The following is a 21,145-nucleotide window of genomic DNA, read 5'->3' on the forward strand; positions in this document are numbered from 1 at the left end:
GCGACATCTAGTCAGTATAGATATCTATGGCCATATTGTGCACAGAGCCTATTATGCAGTTGCTGTGGGAGGAGCTAGCAATAGCAAGCTAGTTTTGAAAGCAAGAGCCCACCTTCCCTGCTAATCACTCTCCAAAGCCATGCCTCCTCAAAACCCTAGTCAAGTCAAGTCACCATTATTTGCATATGTAGAAGATTTTTATTAGACAAAATATGAATTAATCAAGTATAATTAATGTGAATTTAGCCATTTATGTATCAAGTTATTCTTCCATTGTTATCATATGCCTGTGTGTATCAGATGCCTGCATAGATGGAATGTGCAGACCCTCGAGATAGGAAACATCTGTAAAAATACAAAGGGGGCCTCTTTCCTTACTATAACACGTCTAGGTGCCCCTTCTCTCTGGGGAGGAATCGAATTGTATGTATAAGGAAAACACAGCCAAAAAAGGTAAAACGCATTATGTATGAAATGTACTGAACACGCCTTGAGGAAAAACTATTTAAAGAGGACACAGAAATAGGTGTAACAAATCCAGAAATATAAATAGGTGTAAGGACTGCCGCACCCGTGAGACGCCTGACGGGCCAGGATGCCGGGCGGTCGAATCCCCCAGAAGCGCCGGGAACCCAGGAGTGGGAAGAAGCCTCGCAAGAGACGCCGCCGCCGCCACTCGCTCCCGGCCCCGAGAGGGGAGCGCGTGCGGCCACCGGGGACTCCGCCCCTTCCCTGGACCCTTCCCTTCTGAACACTACCCTCCTGCACAGGCCCCGCAGCACAACGAGGACACCAGATTCCCTGTTTATTTGGACACTTTTCCCCCTTTGGACACTTTATTTTACCTTTTATTGTTTAATAAAAACCTCTCCGAGGCTTGACGCCACACCCACTGTGTCTGTCTTTTGCTCCTCCCGCCACAATATGTATGTTTGTAGTGCAAACAAAATTGCAAACTAATGAAACACATCTGTTACAAATGTCTTGATATTATCACATGTAGAAACGGTTGGCAAGATACAGTTAGCTTGATAATATTTATGTAGCAATAATAAATTGTAAGTGTATTTTTTTATTTCCCCAGCACCAAAAACAGAAGGTAACATTCGCTTATCTATACTACAGTCTTTTGTAATTTAGCCCCAGAGCTCGTTTAATACCAGGTTCAGGTATTCATTCCTACTTACAAGAGAAGCACAGAAGAATAAGTTACAAAGCTACATGACAGTATATCCTGCATCTGCATTTTCCAAATGCATCTTAACTGGAATAATAACTCGGTCATTTTAAAAACAATGAAGAACAATTTAAAAAATAAATCTCTAAAAGTGTTACAGCCTCTTCTTCAGCTTCCTGAACAAGAAGGGTATGTAAAAAGCTTCTACTTTCTTTCATGAAAGAGTAAGCAAACTACAGGTAATACATATGCATTATAAGACAATTGAACATAATATGAAACTCATAAGATTCATTTATATCATGAAGTAAAATGATATACAACAATACAACTTTTGGACATTGTTCTTTGGGGAGGAACTCCATCTTTGAGGTGATCTGAATCTCTCAGTTGAAAACTTCACTGAAAACTTTAGATAATGTTTCTTTGTCATGATAGAACAGATTTATCCAGATTATATTTTATTGCTTGATGCATTATTGTGTCACATTTGGTGAGGATGCAGCATCAGATCTGAAAGTGCTGGATCTGAAGATGATCTACTTACTGTGATTGTTTTTTGTATGTCTGTGTAGAGCAGATGAACGATTGAAACGCTTCCCACATGCAGTGCAGTGATAAGGTTTCTCTCCAGTGTGGATCGTCTCGTGTCTTTTCAGATTTGTTGAATGACTGAATCTCTTGTCACAGTGTGAACACACATAAGGTTTTTCTCCAGTGTGAATCATCTGGTGCTGTTTTAAACTGTTTGCTGAAAAAAAAGTCTTTTCACACTCAAAGCACATGTACTCTCTCACACCATCATGTATTTTCTGATGTGCTTTTAAATTTTGTAGACGTGAAAAACTGTTTCCACACAAATAACATGAAAGTGGCTTCTTCTTTGTATGAATATTCATGTGCTGATTTAGAACTGAAGCTCTCAAAAACGTTTTGCCGCATTTATCACATGTGTACAGTTTCTCTTCAGTGTGGATGTTCATGTGCCTCTTAAGGTTTGACAATTGAGTGAAACTCTTCCCACACTGATCACAAGTGAACGGTTTCTCGCCAGTATGCACTCTCATGTGAATTTCAAGATGACATTTGTTTGAGAAACTCTTTTCACACTGAGTGCAGGTGAAAGATTTATTGGCTCTTCTTTTCTTTAAATCTTTCTGTTTGCTTTGGGAGCAACTCCAAGGTTTTTCTCCAGTTTTAACATGATTTTTGTCCTCAAATTCACTCAATTTTTCATTCTCCTCGTTTTCTTCAATCAACTCTGAAATAAAAGTAAAAATGGTTAATTTTCAGTAACTCATAAAAAGCAGAGAAACTTTCCATGTATGAGGTACATTGATCTTCAATTTATTCTTTTTAAAACATAAATCCCATGTTTAACAAATCCCTTGATTAAACTTTTCATCAATTTGCAACTGAATTACACAAAGTAAAGAATGATCTTTTTATAATCATTGAAGTTGCAGGTCAGATCTGTATAATACTATAGAAGAATAATGGTACATTTGATAAAAGAAGAATATATAAATTTTAAATCTAAAAAATTTGATTTAGCACATTACTGTTGTTACTAAAAGTAAATTTTGTATGCTTTATACCTCCCTCTCTCTTCTCCACCTGTAGCTGGTGTGTGGTGAGCACACTGGCGTCGTTGTACTGTGGTTTGTGTGAAGACCGATGAGTGTAAAGACCATCGACTCTACCTGCACGACTCCACCCAACATGGACACCGACAAGGCACCCGAGTATTGTTTTTTCTCCTTCTTTACTTATTGTATAACTTGTTCTCATCTACTTCTAATTGTACTCATTATTTGCTTTCAAATCTCTACTATTACTACTAACACTCGTAAATCACGCACTGTACATTGGAGGCAGCGCAATCCTAATAATCTGCGTACTGTCCCCATGTCCTCTTTTACTTTACTCTCTATTCCAATTGGTCTCTGGAACTGCCAGTCTGCTGTAAACAAAGCACACTTTCTTTCATCTATTGCTACTCATTCAAGACTCAACCTCATGGCCCTAACTGAGACTTGGATCAAACCTGAGGACACTGCCACTCCTGCAGCCCTCTCCACTAATTTAACTTTTCCCACAGCCCACACCCAATTTGATAGTCTACCATCTCTTACCAGCAACAGTTCAATTGAATCACACACAATTACTATTACCCACCCTGTTACAATCCATCTTGTAGTTATTTATCATCCCCCAGATCAACTGGGTAACTTCTTAGATGAGACGGATGTGTTACTCTCAAACTTCCCCAAGGACGGTCCTCCTTTGGCACTACTTGGTGACTTCAACACCCAGCTAGATAAACCACAGGCTGCTGACTTCAACACTCTGCTTGCCTCATTTGACCTCAAGCACGGGTCTACTACAGCTACTCACAAATCAAGTAACCAACTGGACCTTATCTACACATGCTACTACTCAACTGACAACACTTTAGCTACATCGTTGCACACTTCTGACCACGTCCTAATCACTTCTAACCTCACACGAACTCTGGACACAACACACACTCCTCTGCAGGTCACCTCAGCGCCTATCCTCTATGGTTTCATCCTCACTTCCTCCACCCTCTCAGTTTTCAGCACTGGACACATAGACTGCTACTGACATTTTTTTGCTCCACTCTAACATCTTGCTTAGACAACTTTTGTCCCTTTCATCTAGACCAGCAGGCACCACCTCCTCTGCCCCCTAGCTGTCTGATGTTCTCTGGGAACATGTCTCTAGACTTAGGGCTGCAGAGAGGAAGTGGCGCAAATCAAAAAAAGTCTACTGACCTTAGTATATATCAGTCACTCCTCTCGTCCTTCTCTGCAAGTGTCTCCACTGCTAAAACAACATACTACCACAATTAAATTAACAACTGTTCTGACTCTCGCAAGCTTTTAAACACCTTTTCTTCTCTTCTTTGTCCTCCTCTACCCCTCCTTCATCAGTTTACTGCTGATGACTTTCTTCATAAATAAAACAAGACCCATCAGCGACAAATTCTCCACACCACAAACTGACAAAAACTTCATAACCTAAAATACTCATTCTCTCTCCTCCTCCTCTCCACTCTTGGAGGCAGACGTTTCTAAACTTATCCTTTTCAATCATCCTACTACCTGCCCGCTTGATCCTATCCCCACTCACCTCCTTCAGGCAATTTCTTCTTCAGTTATACCCACGTTCACTCACAGTATCAACGCCATTCTTTGACATTTCCCGCAGCATTCAAGCAGGCTCGGGTAACCGCACTGCTTAAGAAACCCTCTCTAAATCCAGCACTTTTAGAAAACTAGACCGGTATCCCTTCTTCCGTACATTGCAAAGACACTTGAGCAAGTCGTGTTCAACCAACTCTCTGTTTCTCTTGCACAGAACAACCTCCTGGACAGCAACCAATCTGGCTTCAAAAGCAGCCACTCAACTGAGACTGCACTGCTCTCGGTTACTGATGCCCTGAGACTGGCAAGAGCGGCTTCCAAATTCTCAGTACTCATCTTGCTGGATCTGTCTGCTGCTTTTGACACTGTTAAACACCAGATCCTCCTGTCCACCCTTATAAAGATGGGCGTCTCAGGAACCGCACTCCAGTGGTTCAAGTCTTACCTCTCCGGTAGGTCCTTCAGGGTGTCTTGGATGGGTGAGGTTTCTAAGTCTCTCTAACTTCTTTCTACTGGGGTTCCTCAAGGCTCAGTGCTTGGACCACTTCTCTTCTCCATCTACATGTCATCTTTAGGATCTGTCATTCAGAAGCATGGCTTTTCCAATCATTGCTATGCTGATAACACTCAAGTTTACTTCTCATTCCAGCCAGATGATCCGACAGTAGCTGTTTGAATTGCAGCCTGTCTGACAGATATTTCTGGCTGGATGAAGGTTCATCACCTTCAACTCAACCTTGCTGATACAGAACTGCTTGTGGTCTCAGCCAACTCAGCACTTCATCACAACCTCTCTATACAGATCATCAACCATAACTCCTTCCAGGACAGCCAGGAACCTTGGAGTTGTGATGGATGATCGGTTAAGCTTCACAGACTATATTGCTAAAACGGCCCGGTCCTGCAGGTTTGCCTTATACAACATTTGGAAGATTAGACCCTTCCTAACAGAGCAGACAGCACAACTCCTTATCCAAGCTCTTGTTCTCTCCAGACTGGACTATTGAAATGCTCTCTTGGCAGGCCTTCCCGCTTGTAGTATCAAGCCTCTGCAACCGATCCTGAATGCAGCAGCCAGAGTGGTCTTCAACGAGCCATAGAAAGCTCATGTCATTCCTCTCTTCGTCAGCTTGCACTGGCTGCCAATAGCCGCTCACATCAAATTCAAGGTACTGATGCTTGCCTACAAGACAACCACTGGTGCTGCACCAATATACCTAAACTCACTAGTTCATACCTACACGCCCTCCAGAAGCTTGCGTTCTGCAAATGAACGACGCCTCGTGGTGCCATCCCAAAAAGGCACAAAATCACTCTCACTGACCTTTTGCTGGACTGTACCCAGCTGGTGGAATGACCTGCCTATCTCAATGCAAGCAGCCAGTCTTTAGCCATTTTCAAAAAACATCTACACACATCTTTTTCGCCATCACTTGACCAAGTAATACTAGTACTCACCTATTCTATTCGTTTTGGTCTAATTTATTTAATCATTTTGGTTCCACAATGTTCAACAACCGGTGGCAAAATTTACGCACCATCACAACCCTAGTCTACAGGGAATGTGCAGGTACCAGCACTTCAAATTTAATACTTTTTAACCTGTTAACATTCGCCCCCATTGTGGGCCTCACAGGTGAAAATAACCTACCTAAATTAAAATGGTAACAGTTCGTGACAAAGTGTGCTACACACACAAATTAGGTATCTTCGGAAAGAAGACACTCTTGGCTTTACTATCTATCATCCAGAGTTGATAATGCTCAAAAAGATAAAAAGTTATAGACACTGACGTGCCTTGAAAAATATTTTTCCACACTGAATGTTTTTTTATTTCATATACAAATACATGAAATAAGTCCTGGAGCAATCCAGAAAAGTAATGGATTGAACGCCACATGTCTCATGAGTTCATATTTCAAATTTGAGGAAGATACCATGAAAAATGAGATTCCTGCAATATTTTTTCTGAAACTATTTATAGTCCCCCCACCCCCCTGTTTGAGGAAAAATAACCACCAAATGGATTGCAGAATTATACAAGATATTTTAGTCATTATACATGTTCCTGCATAGTTTTTCAATTATAAAATAATAGACAGATTTATTTGAGCACTCAAAAATACAAAAATAATTGAGTAATAAAAAAGGAAAAAAGAAAAAAGAAAAAAATGCTTTGTATATAGTATGTATACTGAAGTATTCTGATTGCCAGACATGAAGTGATATTGCCAGACATGGTCATAGAGTCAGTAAACACACGCTGATGTGTTTCCATTCAGATGATAATCATACAGATGGGCCAAATAATCAATAATAGCTGATCAATGAATCACAATGATAGCCGTCATAGAGTCGGTAATAAATACGCTGATGTGCGTCCATACATATTATAATCATGAAAATACGGCCACATTCCCCACACAATACACACACACATATATAAAAAATGTAGAAGAAAAATAAAACGTTTTTTATGTAAAAAGCAGATCGCTAAGTTACGCCCCGCTCAGATGAAAGCTGTGTCATAGCATGCGTCACTGCTGACTGGAGGGAGCGCCAAATTCCAATAATCTATATTCCGCTTTTCTGAGACTTTTTTTTCCGTGGACGGTCTCATTCTGTTTGTAAAACTGTATGCTACAGCACCGTGTTGTTTTTTACCACCAAGACGCTGTTTTTGAGCGTAATTTATTCCATAACGGACTCTCCCGAAGAAATGAAATGTAAACAGAGGAATATTCATCCTTATTACAACGTTATTGTTTCGCTGGACTAAAAGTGCTCGCTGGGATGTTGTTCTGTGGACCCTTACCTGTCTAACTAAACTGGGATTTCAGCAGTGGACGCGTTTGTGGCTCGTTATTACAATGAATCTGGTATGTACTGCTTTTTTATTCTGCCTGTTTTGATGTGTACTGCTTACACAAATGTAGCAAATACATTCCTTATAAGCTTTCCATCGAAAAACAGCGATCTGTCGTCGATGCTTGAGGCTTAGACCTTCAGAATGATATATAGTTTGTCAAGATTAACGATATTCTTTCACGTTAAATTAATTCATAAACATTAAACTAGTGGGGGAAAAAAACGCTTCAGTGTGCTGTCGCTCTGGTGAACGTTAACAGGTTAAAGGGATCATGAACTGCATTTTGTATTGTTATTTCAAAATGTTTCTTGGGGTTCACATTGACGTATATTGTTTTTAAATTTGTTAATTTTTACAATATCTATTTTCTTCCCTGATTTTAGTCTTTGATTTGAATGCTGTTTGAAGGGGCGTGTCTTCTGTGAGACTTCAGTGGAAACGCCCACTGCTGTGACTGGCTAACATCTTTGCATAGGAAGTATTATATGTGGAACAGTTTCAAATACTTTTACTATGTTTGTACCATTACAGCTGTCAAGATTATCTAATCATGTGAAATGTTAATTAGGGTAAACGTACCTATTAAGCTCACCAAAATCTACATTGAGACATTTTTAGTGCACAAGATATTGGTTTCAGTACAAAAAGTTATGTTAAAATAAAATAATCTCTCACACAAAAATATTTAATTTTATTTTAAATGACAAAAGCATTTCAATTAAGATATGGATCATTAAATTAGTCTGACTGTGCTTAGTGGGTACATTTTTATATTCTTTAATTACATTCTATATTCTTTAATTATGGGAAATTTTGTTCCCATTAAGCTCACATAATATTTTCTTAAAAATTCTTGCTTATTTTAAGGACAATTTTTAAAGAATAATTGTAAAAATATATTTTTTTGAAGGTACAAAGTAAATCACAAAAAAACAGAAAACTAAAATCAAGCAACAGGCATTCAATTTGATATTTATAGTGAAGTGTCATTTAAGCACATTGCAGCATCTAGACTAGTCCACGTTCAGCTAAGTAACACATTAAAAAAATCAAATAAAACAAACCAATAAAACATTTAATTCATGGGGATGAACACGGAAACTAACTTCATTATGAAACCTCTTTTTAAATGGATGTAAACTTTTCTATAGTCTCTTAAGGCTGGAATACACTACATGATTTTTGCCCCGATTTTCCACAGATTTACAGTCTGGAGAAGCTGATGCTAGTTACCAAAGATCAGAGCCAGTCTGCAGATTTGAGTTGACAGAATCCATAGCAAATCGATTAACTTAACTTAAAGTGACAACCATCAGTTAATATTTAAAGTCTGTTTATGAAGTATTTACACAGACATTCAATGTGGAACAGTTTAAAGAGAGCACAGTGAGCTTAATGGGAGCAGCAACTATTTTTTTAAATAAATTTAATGTAATATTTATTAAAATGACAGAATTTTGTTAAATAAATAGTCTGTCATGTATTAAGTTCAAACATATTTTAATATGAACAACTATTATTAACAATATCCAAGTAATTACACTTTTTCTTATTGATGTCTCACTGAATCTGTGATTTTCATAGTAGTGTACCCTTTAAGATCACCTTAAAATAATATGAAATCTTTACAAATTACAGCACTATAAAACGACAGGCCAGCAATAAACTGTCAATTTATAATATTATGGATGTAAAAGTACAAGCCAATAATGCCTGTGAAGTAATATGTTAGAGTAGCACACAATCTTATACAGCTAGTCGGAGAATGGAGCTGCGACGGAGTGTTTGTTAGTATTTTGGGTGCTGTCAGATCGCTACACCATACAATTTGCAGAAAGAGAAAGCTGAAAAGGTTTAATGTATTACAAATAAATCAAGCATAAAGCTTGTGATATTATTTTAACCTGGTGAAATGTAAATGACACGGGGCACAAAACTATATTAGTTTCTTTTTTTTAAATCCATCTAATTGGACCATAGAACAGGACTCTCAAAGCCTTGACATCCCGGTATCCGGGGGAATGCACCACACGAAATTCAGATGTGGGGGGGGTCATTTCAAAATCACACATGGTCCCCAGATAATACTAATCCGTGCGAATAAGGCTTTACTATCTCTATAATTAACCATTTAGATGTTTTCACAAAGCAGCCCTACTACACTGTCAGTGAAATTCACGACAAGCGCTGTAAAGTTGTTAACATTAACTATTAAGGTATTTATAGAATTTATAGAATCCTTATGGTGCGTTCACACCAGACGTGAATGAAGCGTTAAGCGCGAGTGATTTACATGTTAAGTCAATGAAAAGACGCGAATAGACATCCTGCGGCGCGAATGACATTTTCTCATGAATTTCAGAGAGATTTGACAAGTAACTGAAGAGAACATGATATTAACTAAGAAGTTTTTGTTTATGGACCAAAAGAGAGAAGCACATCATCGTTAATTCAGTGGTAAGAAATGAATGTAATATTAAAGTCAAATAAATGTTATTCATTTTTAATGTCTGTAAAAATAAAATGCACATTTTTAAAACCCAATATTTTGTTGAAGTCATTGTTATTTGGTGCTTAAGAAACGTAATATTTGGGTTAAGCTATTATATGGTACATGGTAGTTCCTTATGATGGCTAAATGTGCTCTGATTATCTTTGATGATTAAACAATAGTTTGAAACAAGACGTTTGTAGTAGCCGACTGATTATTGAGGTCCATATCTGTCCATCTTCCATACCGCTTATACTCTACAGGACTCAGGACGGGAGTGCTGGATGATTACTGACAGCAGCGGTATCGGAGTAAAGAGGTTAGGAGAACGTTCTGGGAACCTTCTAGGAACGTAAATAGGACGTTGCCTTTAGGTTAGGAGAACGTTCCGGGAACCTGTCGAGAACGTTCCCGCAACGTTCTGGGAACATTCTATTTACGTTAAGAAAACTTTCCTGGCTACCCAAAAGGAAACGTTCTTGAGAACGTTCTGGGAAGTTTAGTTACTTAAAAAACTGAGTTTAGTTACTTAAAATACAGCGATTTTACCCCCTCGTTGCTGAGAAATATAATGTAGCGATTCAGTATCAATTAATAAAAGTCGAGTGGCAGCACTGACAAGACGTTTATAAGCTTCTGAATGTTACTTTTTGCATAGAGTGATCTCTGTGTGCGAGTGGTGTGTGTGTGCGCATCAATTAAAGCAGCGCATTAATATAGAACGGTGATTAAACTGAAGGGTTTTAATGCATTGGCCTTGTCTCTCTCTCTCATGCATACTCTGTGTTTCAGTGGCGGCTGCTGGTCTTTCAAAGAGGGGAAGCTCATTTTCGGCATACATCATAAAAATTGTCCATTTATTTATACGTAAATTCTGCCATCGTGTGCAGTTTGCTAGCTGGCTAGTCCGCCTGGCCTACTGTATGAATGAATGAATGAAAAAACGATCTAAAAAAACATTAAACTCGATGGAGGAAATGTGGGAATAAGGTTAAACTGAAACAAGGAATGTGGTGTATAATTGTGTGAAATGTATAATGAAAATTGGCCAGCAATTTCTCCAAGCAAATATCAAGAAATAGGTTGCAGCAGTTTGTCTTTTGACTCCACTTGCAAAATCCACTATGGGACTGAGCCCGAATCAGTGTTGCCAACTTCTTTCGATGGAAAGTAGCTGATGACGTCATGCACTAATTAGCATATCCATTACGTCATCGCATCATATTGCCTTTTACATTTGTTTGTCTCTCTGTGCTCATACTGTATTTTAATGCAGCCAAATTCTCAATAAAACTGTTCTCCTTTATATATTTTACTGTTTATGTTGTCAGTCAACGGGATAAATATGAAATAGTGACTGAAACGCAGCCCTTTAAGAATACATAACCAGCTCTCCCTCCCAAGAAGTTAGTCTGCACAAAAATCCTAATTTATAATCGAGCCGTCGTCTGATTAAATCAAATAATACATACAAGGTAAGACAATTCCTGTGCTGTGATTTCGGCTATATTTGCATGTAAAATTAGAGAAGCAACATAATATCTATTTGAACTGAACGCGCTGCTCCTCTCAGCCGCTCACTGAACAGAGAAAGAGGTGCGTGCGCGCTGACCTCGCGCCGTTGCGGCAGTACCAGCGATCACAGAGACTCGCTAAGGTTTGTCAAAGAAGTCGCTAGATTTGTCGCTAGTCACTTTTGGGGAAAAGGGTTGCTAGGGTGGTCTGAAAAGTCGCTAAATTGGCAACACTGGCTCGAATAGCTTCAGCATCAGCGACTTCTTATAGGACACAATCGCTGTCAATCAAAAGGAGATGCAGTCTTTCGACAAACCCTCCAATCATCACGCAGAAGCCCGGAGTCCAGTCCCGCCCACTCCTCCATTCACCCCCAGGGACATAATCGCAGCATTTATCCAATGACCGTCTAGTTTTGAAGCACTGAAAAAAACTGTTCAAAGCAGCCCCATTGAAGTCAATGGACGCTGGGCTTCAACAGGCAAATACACTGATGCTACGGGAATATATGAGAAGGAAATCGAGTCACCTGCTATATGTAGCTGATTCTGAACGAACTCGTCTTCGAGATGAACGTATTCTAACACATTTTTAATCAATAAAATGTTAACACAATAGTACATGTTTGACCATTAATTTTTTGACATTATAGGGGAAGCTGAGCTTCCCTTGCAGTCTTAAAGAAATCGCCACTGCTGTGTTTATCCGGCGGCGAGGGGGGATGGGGGGTTTGGGGTTGAGTGGTTAACCAGAAAAATTTTAAATGGCACGTCATGCCAAAAAGGTTGCCAACCCCCGATCTAGATGAAAAAACACTAAAATCACTTCATTTTAATTTTTTATATGAATTTATGTGTACACAACATTCTTAAAGTTTGAACAATTACAGTAGATATTATTATTTTTTATATTTTAAAATTGGCCTGTCAAAAATCCTCCAGAGGCCGAATCCTCTATAGGATGTGTAACGTATACGAAGTGTCCTCAACCTAGAATTAAACGAGACGGCCTTCGTAGGACGGGAGGAAAAGGAAACGGGTATCACGTTGATTTGCCAACACATTTAGAACATGATGAGCATCGTTGCACTCACACTACTTCAATGAAGGAAAATTATTTCTAAATTTGGAAAGTATTTTGAAAAAAAGAGAAGCTTTTACTTTTAGCGTAACAGACATCTGTAAGAGAAAAAAAGGAGGAGGATATTAAGAACAAAGTTTATCCGTTTTTACTGGAGGCACTTTAAGTGAAGTTGAAAACCACGCTTGTGTTTACATCTGCCTGCACCGACATTTTTCAAATTAACGACGGTTGTTTACGGCGTCGCAAAGAATTGTGGGTTATCTGCAGCAGCGAAGGATACACCTGATGCATCCTCCGAATTCCTGTGAAAGAAGGGCGCATTTGGAGTGTCCTACTTGCTTTTCTGAAATGAGACAGCCTCGATGACGTATGCACCCTTCGAATGAGACCTCCGGAGGACGCGTCCTTCTAAATGAGACACAGCTTGTGTCAGCTGAGCCACTGGGATACTTTGTTTCCGTACAAATCAAATCGTAATAATTCAATGTTAGCATTAAACTTGTTAGCTTATAATGATTGACTGAGTGATGTTCAGTGTGTACTTTCAGATATTTAAAAAGCTGTGACATTTTACAAGCAATATGGCAAGAAAACTAAAAAAATGTACTAGCCAATTCTGATTCTATTGCCAATAGGTGTCCGTAGAGGGTTGAACAAGCTGAATGTGTATATTCAACACAGTTTTACGATTGCTAAAACCAAAAATAGTCTTAATGATGTAATCTTCTCGGTGTTGGTTCAGTCGCATTTATAATAGAAACAGTAACTTACAGGTCTTGTTTACATTAAGGATCTGTGGACACCCTGTATCTAAAGCAGGGGTGGGCAAACTTTTTGACTCGAGGGCCACATCAAGCTTTCCACATTAAGTGAGGAGCCGCATAATATGAAGCTTTGAGTTATTTAAAAAAACTAAATCTAAACTGACACTCACTTAGTACTGTATACTTGTACCTACATGGCAGTTCTATTCTTGTACCATCTCTACCTATTTTTATGAGCACTTTATGACACACAGATAAATTGCATCGGTGTACAAATCAATTAATGTATAAGACACATTTTATAATTTCATTCAGAAATAATGTAAAATAAACGAAACGTTTACAAACATTAGAAACGTATTTATATTCCCTACACTCCACAAACAATCCTGTAAATTTAGCAGTGTTCAGAATAGAAAAAAGAATGAAAACATAAGTAAAAAACAAACACAAATTATAGTGGCATTCACTATAAACATATATTATAATCGCCCAGCCTTAAATATTTAAAGCGAAACTGAAACTAGCTGAAACGTGGCTGCTGGAAAATGCTCAATACAAACTCAAAAGAAACTCACTTGCCTTTTCTCATTCATCACCAATCCTAATGTGTGCGCTTTGCATTGACCTTGATTACTTTATATAAAGTCACCTTGGAAATCGCAGCACATTTCAGATGAAAAAACGCAATTTATAATCCAGAAAAACAGTACTATATCCATTTTCATAAAAATGTGTGTGGAAAACAGAAGAAAGCATATCTTTGCAAGATAAAACGACAAATTATTTCCATGTTTTCCCCACAAAAATGACAGCACCCGTGAGCAGGAGGATAACACTGCCATTTGTTCTGATACTGGAAAGTCTTTTTAAAACAGTTCCAATACAAGGCATTTTTCAAAACAAATGAACACTTTCACATTTTTAAAACATGTAACTTATTTACAGTGGTGCCAGTTTCGTAGTGTATATAGCTATTTTGACTTTTTATTTAGTATTTTCTGTGCGGCTTGAACGCGGCGTCCGTCAAAAATAGACTAGGCGCGCGGAGAGCCGCTTCTGAAACGTGCCGCGGATCGACTGGAGCGGCGGGACAGTATAAATCAGGGGTTATATACTGCACTACGGGCTACAGCGCCATCTATTGGATTTTATTGATATTGCATATTGGAACAACTGCCTCACGGGCTGAGATGGGTATAAACGGAGGTCGGAGCCAGCTGCAAATGGGTGGGTTAGCAGCAAGTGGGTGGAGCTTTAGCCGCAAGTGGGCTGTACAAACTTCCAGAGGATTTTGATTGGTTTATTTAGTATCACCTGTGTTGTAGTAGCTATTGGTTTATGCTCCACAGTTGGTGGCGGTAATGTGGAAGTTTTGTTGTGATCCATCAGAAAACAAAGAAGAAAACCGCTTTCACATGTGAGCATGCCGATGAGATGAAGGGGTAAGCTTGTTGCACAGTTTTTAGTTTTGTAAAAAAGCATTATAAGTTCTGAAAAAGACCATTTCATAATGGCGTTTGTACACTGTTTTTAGTCTTGATGTATTAAAAAAAATAAGGGTAAAGTGTATCCAAATAAATTTCTGTAGTTTTTTTTAGTAGCACACAAATTACAAAATCTGTAACGTGCATGACAAGATCTTTTCTGCATTCCATTTCTACAATTTGCTCTCCAGATGATGGATTCTGAAGACCATAATAAGGTATTGTGGCAGTGTAATTTTTGTACTTTTTAGGACTGCATTGATTTTCAAATTGTAAATGTCTTAAACGTTTTGTAAATGGATTTGATATTAGAATAACGTTACAACTCCTAACTTAATTGTACAATGCATGCAATTCTTTTAAAACTTTTCATTTTTAAAAGTTTTCATTGTAGTTATGCTTTTTTCTGCGTAATCCACAATGTAATGCAATTGAAACATTTGTTTTAATATCATAATTATTTTATAAAATGTATTACTCATAACAATCAGTGAAATAAATGTGAAACGCATGTTATTGTGTTTTAGGTTCACTTATCAGTGAAAGATGTGCAGGACACTCTTGAGGCATACCAGTGCCTCAAGTGCACAAAAGTTCACTGTCCGCTTTGTCCTAAGGACAATATAAAATTTGATGAGAACTTCCAGGCAACAGGCCACTTTCAGTCCCATTTATCTTGGGTGGTAGTACATGGGTGTAAGTTGACCAAAATATTATTGTTATATTCACTATGAATAGGAGATTGTATCCAATCATTTTTGACAAAAGTTTAAATTTGTTAACTTTTTAAAATAATACTTATTTCAGGTTTCAAAATCTATAAATGCCACCTCTTGTGTCGCAAAACAGCGCACTACCACTGTTGTTACTGTGACATTATATTTCAAATGAGTCCATACTTATGCTTTTAGTGCAAAGGGTTCATGAACTGTATCTGTTTTAGTCCCGGTATGCCATTTCTTGGGATTTCTCAAAAGTGGGGGTGCAGGCTAACAGGTTAAATTATAATTTAAAGTCATATTTTTATGTGAACAAAAGTTTTTAACCAATTTTTTCAATCCATTTAAAGTTGTCTTATTGAAAAGTTTGTTGCACAATAATAGGTAAAAGTGTTCTCGGACATTTTTCAGATTATGAAGCCAAAGCAAAGACAACTGTTCTTTCTTGACTCGCTCTGTGGCTCTGGTTTAAGTGATGCTAGATACATTCAATTATACAGGTCCTTCAAATGTTCACAACAGCAGTGTGGTAGTTCTGTTTGAAACCATACTGCTTGTTTGTTTTTGTTCCACTTATAACTTAAGGAATGAATTATTGTTACTATGTTTTAATAAGGTGAACATGAAACTGAATTCCAACTTATTGTACTTTTTTGATGCGAGTTAAACTTGTGTGTGTATATATCTATAACATCTATGTGAATATAATATCTATTCTGCTAATATCATTCTGTACATGTGCACTGATCAGTCTCGCACAGCAAGAAAAGTACAACTGGGTCAATTTGGATTTCATGTTGACGTCAAATTGTATGGTAGTTCAGTTTTAGACCATACATTTTTTTTTTTTTAAATCTTATTTAACTTACTGTTTGTTCATTCGTTCATTCAAATTGTTCCAACCCAACTGTTCAAAATTAATTTCCATGCTTGCAAGTAAGCGTTGTTGCAAAATTCCTCTGTTCCATTAATCCAGCCAGGTAGCCGCACACACTGCCTTGCTAGCACTGGTATTTCCTTAAAGAACAATATTTTTGCTCATCTTTATTCATTGTTCATATACCTCTGTCTTTTTTTTAATTGATAGAGAGCTTGCCCAAAAAATTGGGACACCAGGACTATGGTCGGAGACTGTCCTAAATGACATTACGGTGGGAATTTTTTTTTTTTTTTGATGTCCCACATGACTATGATCACAGCTTCTGCTGTAATGTATAAAGTTCTTAATTTACAAGTTGGTGTGTGTTTATCATATCAATTAATAATTTATGGTGTGTTTGATTTCATTACTAGGACAATGCAAGACAAAGGCTGTCAAATAACTGTGGAGTGTTTGTCTTGATGGCAAGTACATAATATGTAAATGAGGAACATCGAGGTGTAATCAATTGCTGTTACCCATTTAACTTTTTTTGTTTCTTTGCATATTATAGTATGCACTGTATGTTGTTCTGGGACAGAAGTTTGACTTCACTGAAGTAAGTATTTTATTTTTTGTAGCTATATGCATTTTAATATAATTGAAAATTATACTAATTCATTACTTTGTTCACAGCTAAACATGAAGAACATAAGAAAATGGTGGTGTGCCATCTTGCTTGAAAATTGCTCTTTAGAGTAAGTGTGAAAAAATTAGCTGTACTTTTAACACGTGGTGTTTTTAAGAAACCCTTAAAGAAGTGAAGAAATATTGTTCACTCTGTAAACTGTTTTGGGAAGTCATGGAACAGAATGATTTAGTGACTCGCTCATAACACTATTTCAGTAAAAATATATTCTGCAGACCCTTTGAGTGAAAAGGAGTAGCAAAGTGTTTCAGTGATGATAAAAATCAGCAGGTGTAAACACTACTTGCTCTATCAAACTCCTTTAATATCTGTTCTTAATACTATTAGGGGTTGGCAAGACTTTTGAAATGTTGTTGTATTCATTGGTGAATAAGGTTTTTTTTTTTTTTTTTTTTTTTAAATTGGACCATTAATTAGATTTTTTTTTTTGTATTTACAAAAGTCTTTACTGTAATTTGTGATCAATGTAATGCATCCTTGCATTCAATTAATTTTGATATTGTACTTGTTCTATTGCTTACTTTGTTTTTGTTGCATGACAATCAAATTGTGGAAGACATGGGAGAAAGAGAAAACGAGCTGTTGTAGCTGGTATTGTCAGCTTTTTATATTTTGCTGATGTTTTTTTTTTTTTGTCAAATTAAAAATTAATGGATAATTTTATCACTTTTTAAAATTCTAATCCTCTTTCAGAAGAAGAAGAATGCTCTGCACTCCCTGAAACCTATGGGAAGAAAAAAACTGAACTTGCATATGAAAGTAAGAACTTTGATATGAAACAAAATACATATACTATGCTGGGTTTCAAATTATGTAACTATAATATTGGTCAGCTAATTTTAAATTACTTAATTTTAGCTGACCAAACCCCAGCTGTGCCCTCTGTTTTTAGCAAGGTATGCATAATCAATTGTAATGATGATTTAAAATGTGTATCATAGAACAATTTTAATCCACTTATGTTTTTCTTTAAGGGTGAGCTGTTAAAAGATGATGACCCTCCATCATGCTTCATCTTCAAGGTAGTTGAATAATGTTATATAATATGCTTTTTAAATTTGTTTTTTTTTTTTGTTTTTTTTTACGGCCTGTGCTAACTATTGCTATCTTTTCAGTTATCCGGAGCGTTGCTGAAGAACATACTTCTTGAAGTTGTTCTTCTAGAAGGAGATGCTGCCTACATGCCCCTGTCATTGGCTTGCTCAAGGTTCAGGGACCTAGTTGGGGATGACAATTTCAAGAATCAGGCACACTTCTTATGGCTAGAAAGTAAATATTGACATTAAAAAAATTAAACGCATAACAAGAACATCATTTATAATGTTAAATGTTATGTTAATTTTTTTTTCCACCTCAGGTGTCACATGCTGGAAAAATAAGTCGTCTCACTACAAACAGCTCTTCTGGAGGATGTACTCAATCTCCACTTGTTTGGAGTGTGGGTTTGAGTACAAATGCTGCACACCTGGTACATTTTGTGTAAATTGGTGATGAATAAACTAGTTGTTTGTCTAAAGGAAAACTAAAAATCAAATTTACTTATGTCATCCCTTGGAGTTTAAAAGTTCTGGACACCATTCACTTGCATGGCATGGACCTACAGAGCTGAGAAATTATTCTTAATGTTTGTAAATGTTTAATGTCAACTATAAACCCTAGTTCTTATTGTTTTTCTTGTGTATCCACCAGGTTATGTTGGGAAGGGAAAGCGAGGCGAGCTCCAGGGCATTTATTCAGAAACCTTCCACCCTGGATTTTGCAGTTTTCACTGCATGCAGATCAGTTCTAATGAGCTGATATAGTGTCCTTACAAATAACAAAAAAAGACTAAAAATAATAAAATAAAATGAACACTTTTTGCAATCAATTCTGAGTGACTTGTACATGATTTTATTCATTGAAAAAATTAATTTATCCACCCTGAGATTTAAATGTAATATATGTGTAAGACGTTCAGAAGAACATTAGTCTGCTATTTTAAAAAATTATGCAGTAAAGATGGATGGTAACTTTTTTTTTTTACATTAGCCAAATGTTTTTCATGTATTTACACATTCACTTCACTGAGTCCAGTTGCATCACATTTTAATATGTTCATTTACTTGATACTGTAGAATTGTAGAACATGTAGCTAAAATTCAGAAATGTGCTTGAATAAGGCCTACAGCCTGATGAATTTAAAACACCATCACTTTAAGTATGGTAAAAGGTGTAAAGACATGACTTCATCATTGACAGTGAGTGGTATTGGACACACACAATAATAACAAAGCTGTAAGAAATCAGACCATGGTGAGGAACCTAATATTTGATCGTTTTATTTTCATTACTGTCACTACTTCCTGCCATACTCATTCACCGCCGTCCTCGGCAATGACAGCTTGGGGATTTCCGCATAAGCTCCTCCCATTTGTGCCGTAAACTCCTCCTACTTGCACATTTCTGAAACCCCTCCCACTTGCGGCGTAAGCTCCGCCCACTTGCGGCGTAAGCTCCTCCCACCTGTAGGTCTCCGGGCTGCAGCGATACATACATGCACGGGCTGGATGAAAACGCCCGTAGTTTGCCCACCTCTGCAGATTCTTTTTTTTTTTTTTTTTTTTTATCCCTCGCGGGCCGCCACAGGAGTGATAGCGGGCCGCAGTTTGGACACCAGCTTTGTTAGCCTAATGTACCACAAACAGTCATTAATGTTGAATGAAGAATAAACACCAACCTCCTTGTTCCTCCTGTTTTCTTCTGCAGGGTTCTGGTTCCTCCTGTTTTCTTCTGCAGGGTTCTGGTTCCTCCTGTTTTATTCTCCAGGTTTCTGGTTCCTCGTGTTTTATTCTCCAGGTTTCTGGTTCCTCGTGTTTTATTCTCCAGGTTTCTGGTTCCTCCTGTTTTATTCTCCAGGTTTCTGGTTCCTCCTGTTTTATTCTGCAGGGTTCTGGCTCCTCCTGTTTTATTCTGCAGGTTTCTGGTTCCTCCTGTTTTATTCTCCAGGGTTCTGGTTCCTCCTGTTTTATTCTGCAGGTTTCTGGTTCCTCCTGTTTTATTCTACAGGTTTCTGGTTCACTCGTGTCCTCCTCTCTCTCTTCTTTAACAAACACCATCTTCACAGAAGAAGATCTGTTCAGATGATACTCCTCCAGATATTCCTGCTTGCTTCAACACTTAGTCACGACTATGAGCATGAGAATAGTACAGATATTTACTTGATTCAAAAACTGTGTTTTATATTTACAGAAACAACATTTAGTTTGTATTAACACAGCATCACAACAAAACAACAGAGAGCGCGGTGAAACTAAACTTCTTCCTCTGAGGTTTAATGGTGTTTGGCAAACAAACGCATGAGTTTTAGCGCCGCCCGCTGGACTGGAGTGAAGCGTCGAGAGGAGGGAAATAATACGGGGAATACTTAGTGCATGTATAAGGTCGGTGGCACCGGCACCGTGCACCGACTCGGTGCAATGATTTGTTTTCCTTAAAATAAAAACGATCTGCAAAAATAAATTAAAATAACTTATAATCATAGACTGGCATGGCATAAGTTCAACAATAGTCTTTGTGAGTGAGGATTAGAAGAGAAAAATGAGAGAAGTCAAATATTTCAGTGCAGCTCTGCTCCCTATAAGCAGAGTACGCAGTTTACGTAGGGCACCAACTCAACTCAGTACGTAATCCAACCATCCCAGTTGCTCAAAAACAAAAAATGTCAATGATCATAGTTGACGGACAACTATGCCCATGAAAAGATTAAAAAATCTGGCACCAAGAACAAAAAAAAAAGAAGAAGCTGAAAACAAAGCCCACACTTTCAAATATACATTCATAATCCTGTGAAACTTTTTTGGGTGTTGAGGTTAATAGCGTGCTTTAATGTCATTAATTTCACCACCAATGCATCTAATATTCTCTCCTAGTTTCCATGTTTCCTTACGAAAGTTAGCCATGCTTTTAACACGAATAAAACCAAAATAAATCATGGTTCTTGTAGCCATGACAACTGCAAATTAACATGCCTTTGTTACTTCAAATAAATATATACAAAGAAGTATTAAAAGATATATATAGAGAGAGAGAGAGAGGCGGGAAGAGCAAACGACAGACACAGTGGGTGTGACCTCAGGCCTCGGAGAGGCTTTTATTAAACAAAAATAATAAAATAAAGTGTCCAAAGGGGATAAAGTGTCCAAAATAAACAGTGGATCTGGTGTCCTCGTCGTGCTGCGGGGTTTGTGAAGGAGGGCAGTGTTCAGAAAGGAAGGGTCCAGGTAAGGGGCGGAGTCCGGCGGCCGCACACGCTCCCCTCTGAGG

General features: G+C 37.8%; 1 protein-coding gene across 1 annotated transcript; it reads right to left on the reverse strand.

The window, feature by feature from the left end:
* Positions 1-1,053: 1,053 nt before the first annotated feature.
* Positions 1,054-20,148, reverse strand: LOC306848022 (uncharacterized protein). Its single transcript, XM_079382332.1, has 2 exons — positions 19,560-20,148; positions 1,054-2,438 (listed from the first exon to the last, which is right to left on the reverse strand). Exons 1-2 carry the CDS (start codon positions 19,936-19,938, stop codon positions 1,717-1,719), a joined length of 1,101 nt encoding a protein of 366 aa, XP_079238458.1. The 5' UTR covers positions 19,939-20,148; the 3' UTR covers positions 1,054-1,716.
* Between the last annotated feature and the right edge of the window lie 997 nt (positions 20,149-21,145).

Source organism: Barbus barbus (assembly GCF_936440315.1).
Source record: "Barbus barbus genome assembly, chromosome: 3".
NCBI classification, from domain to species: domain Eukaryota; kingdom Metazoa; phylum Chordata; class Actinopteri; order Cypriniformes; family Cyprinidae; genus Barbus; species Barbus barbus.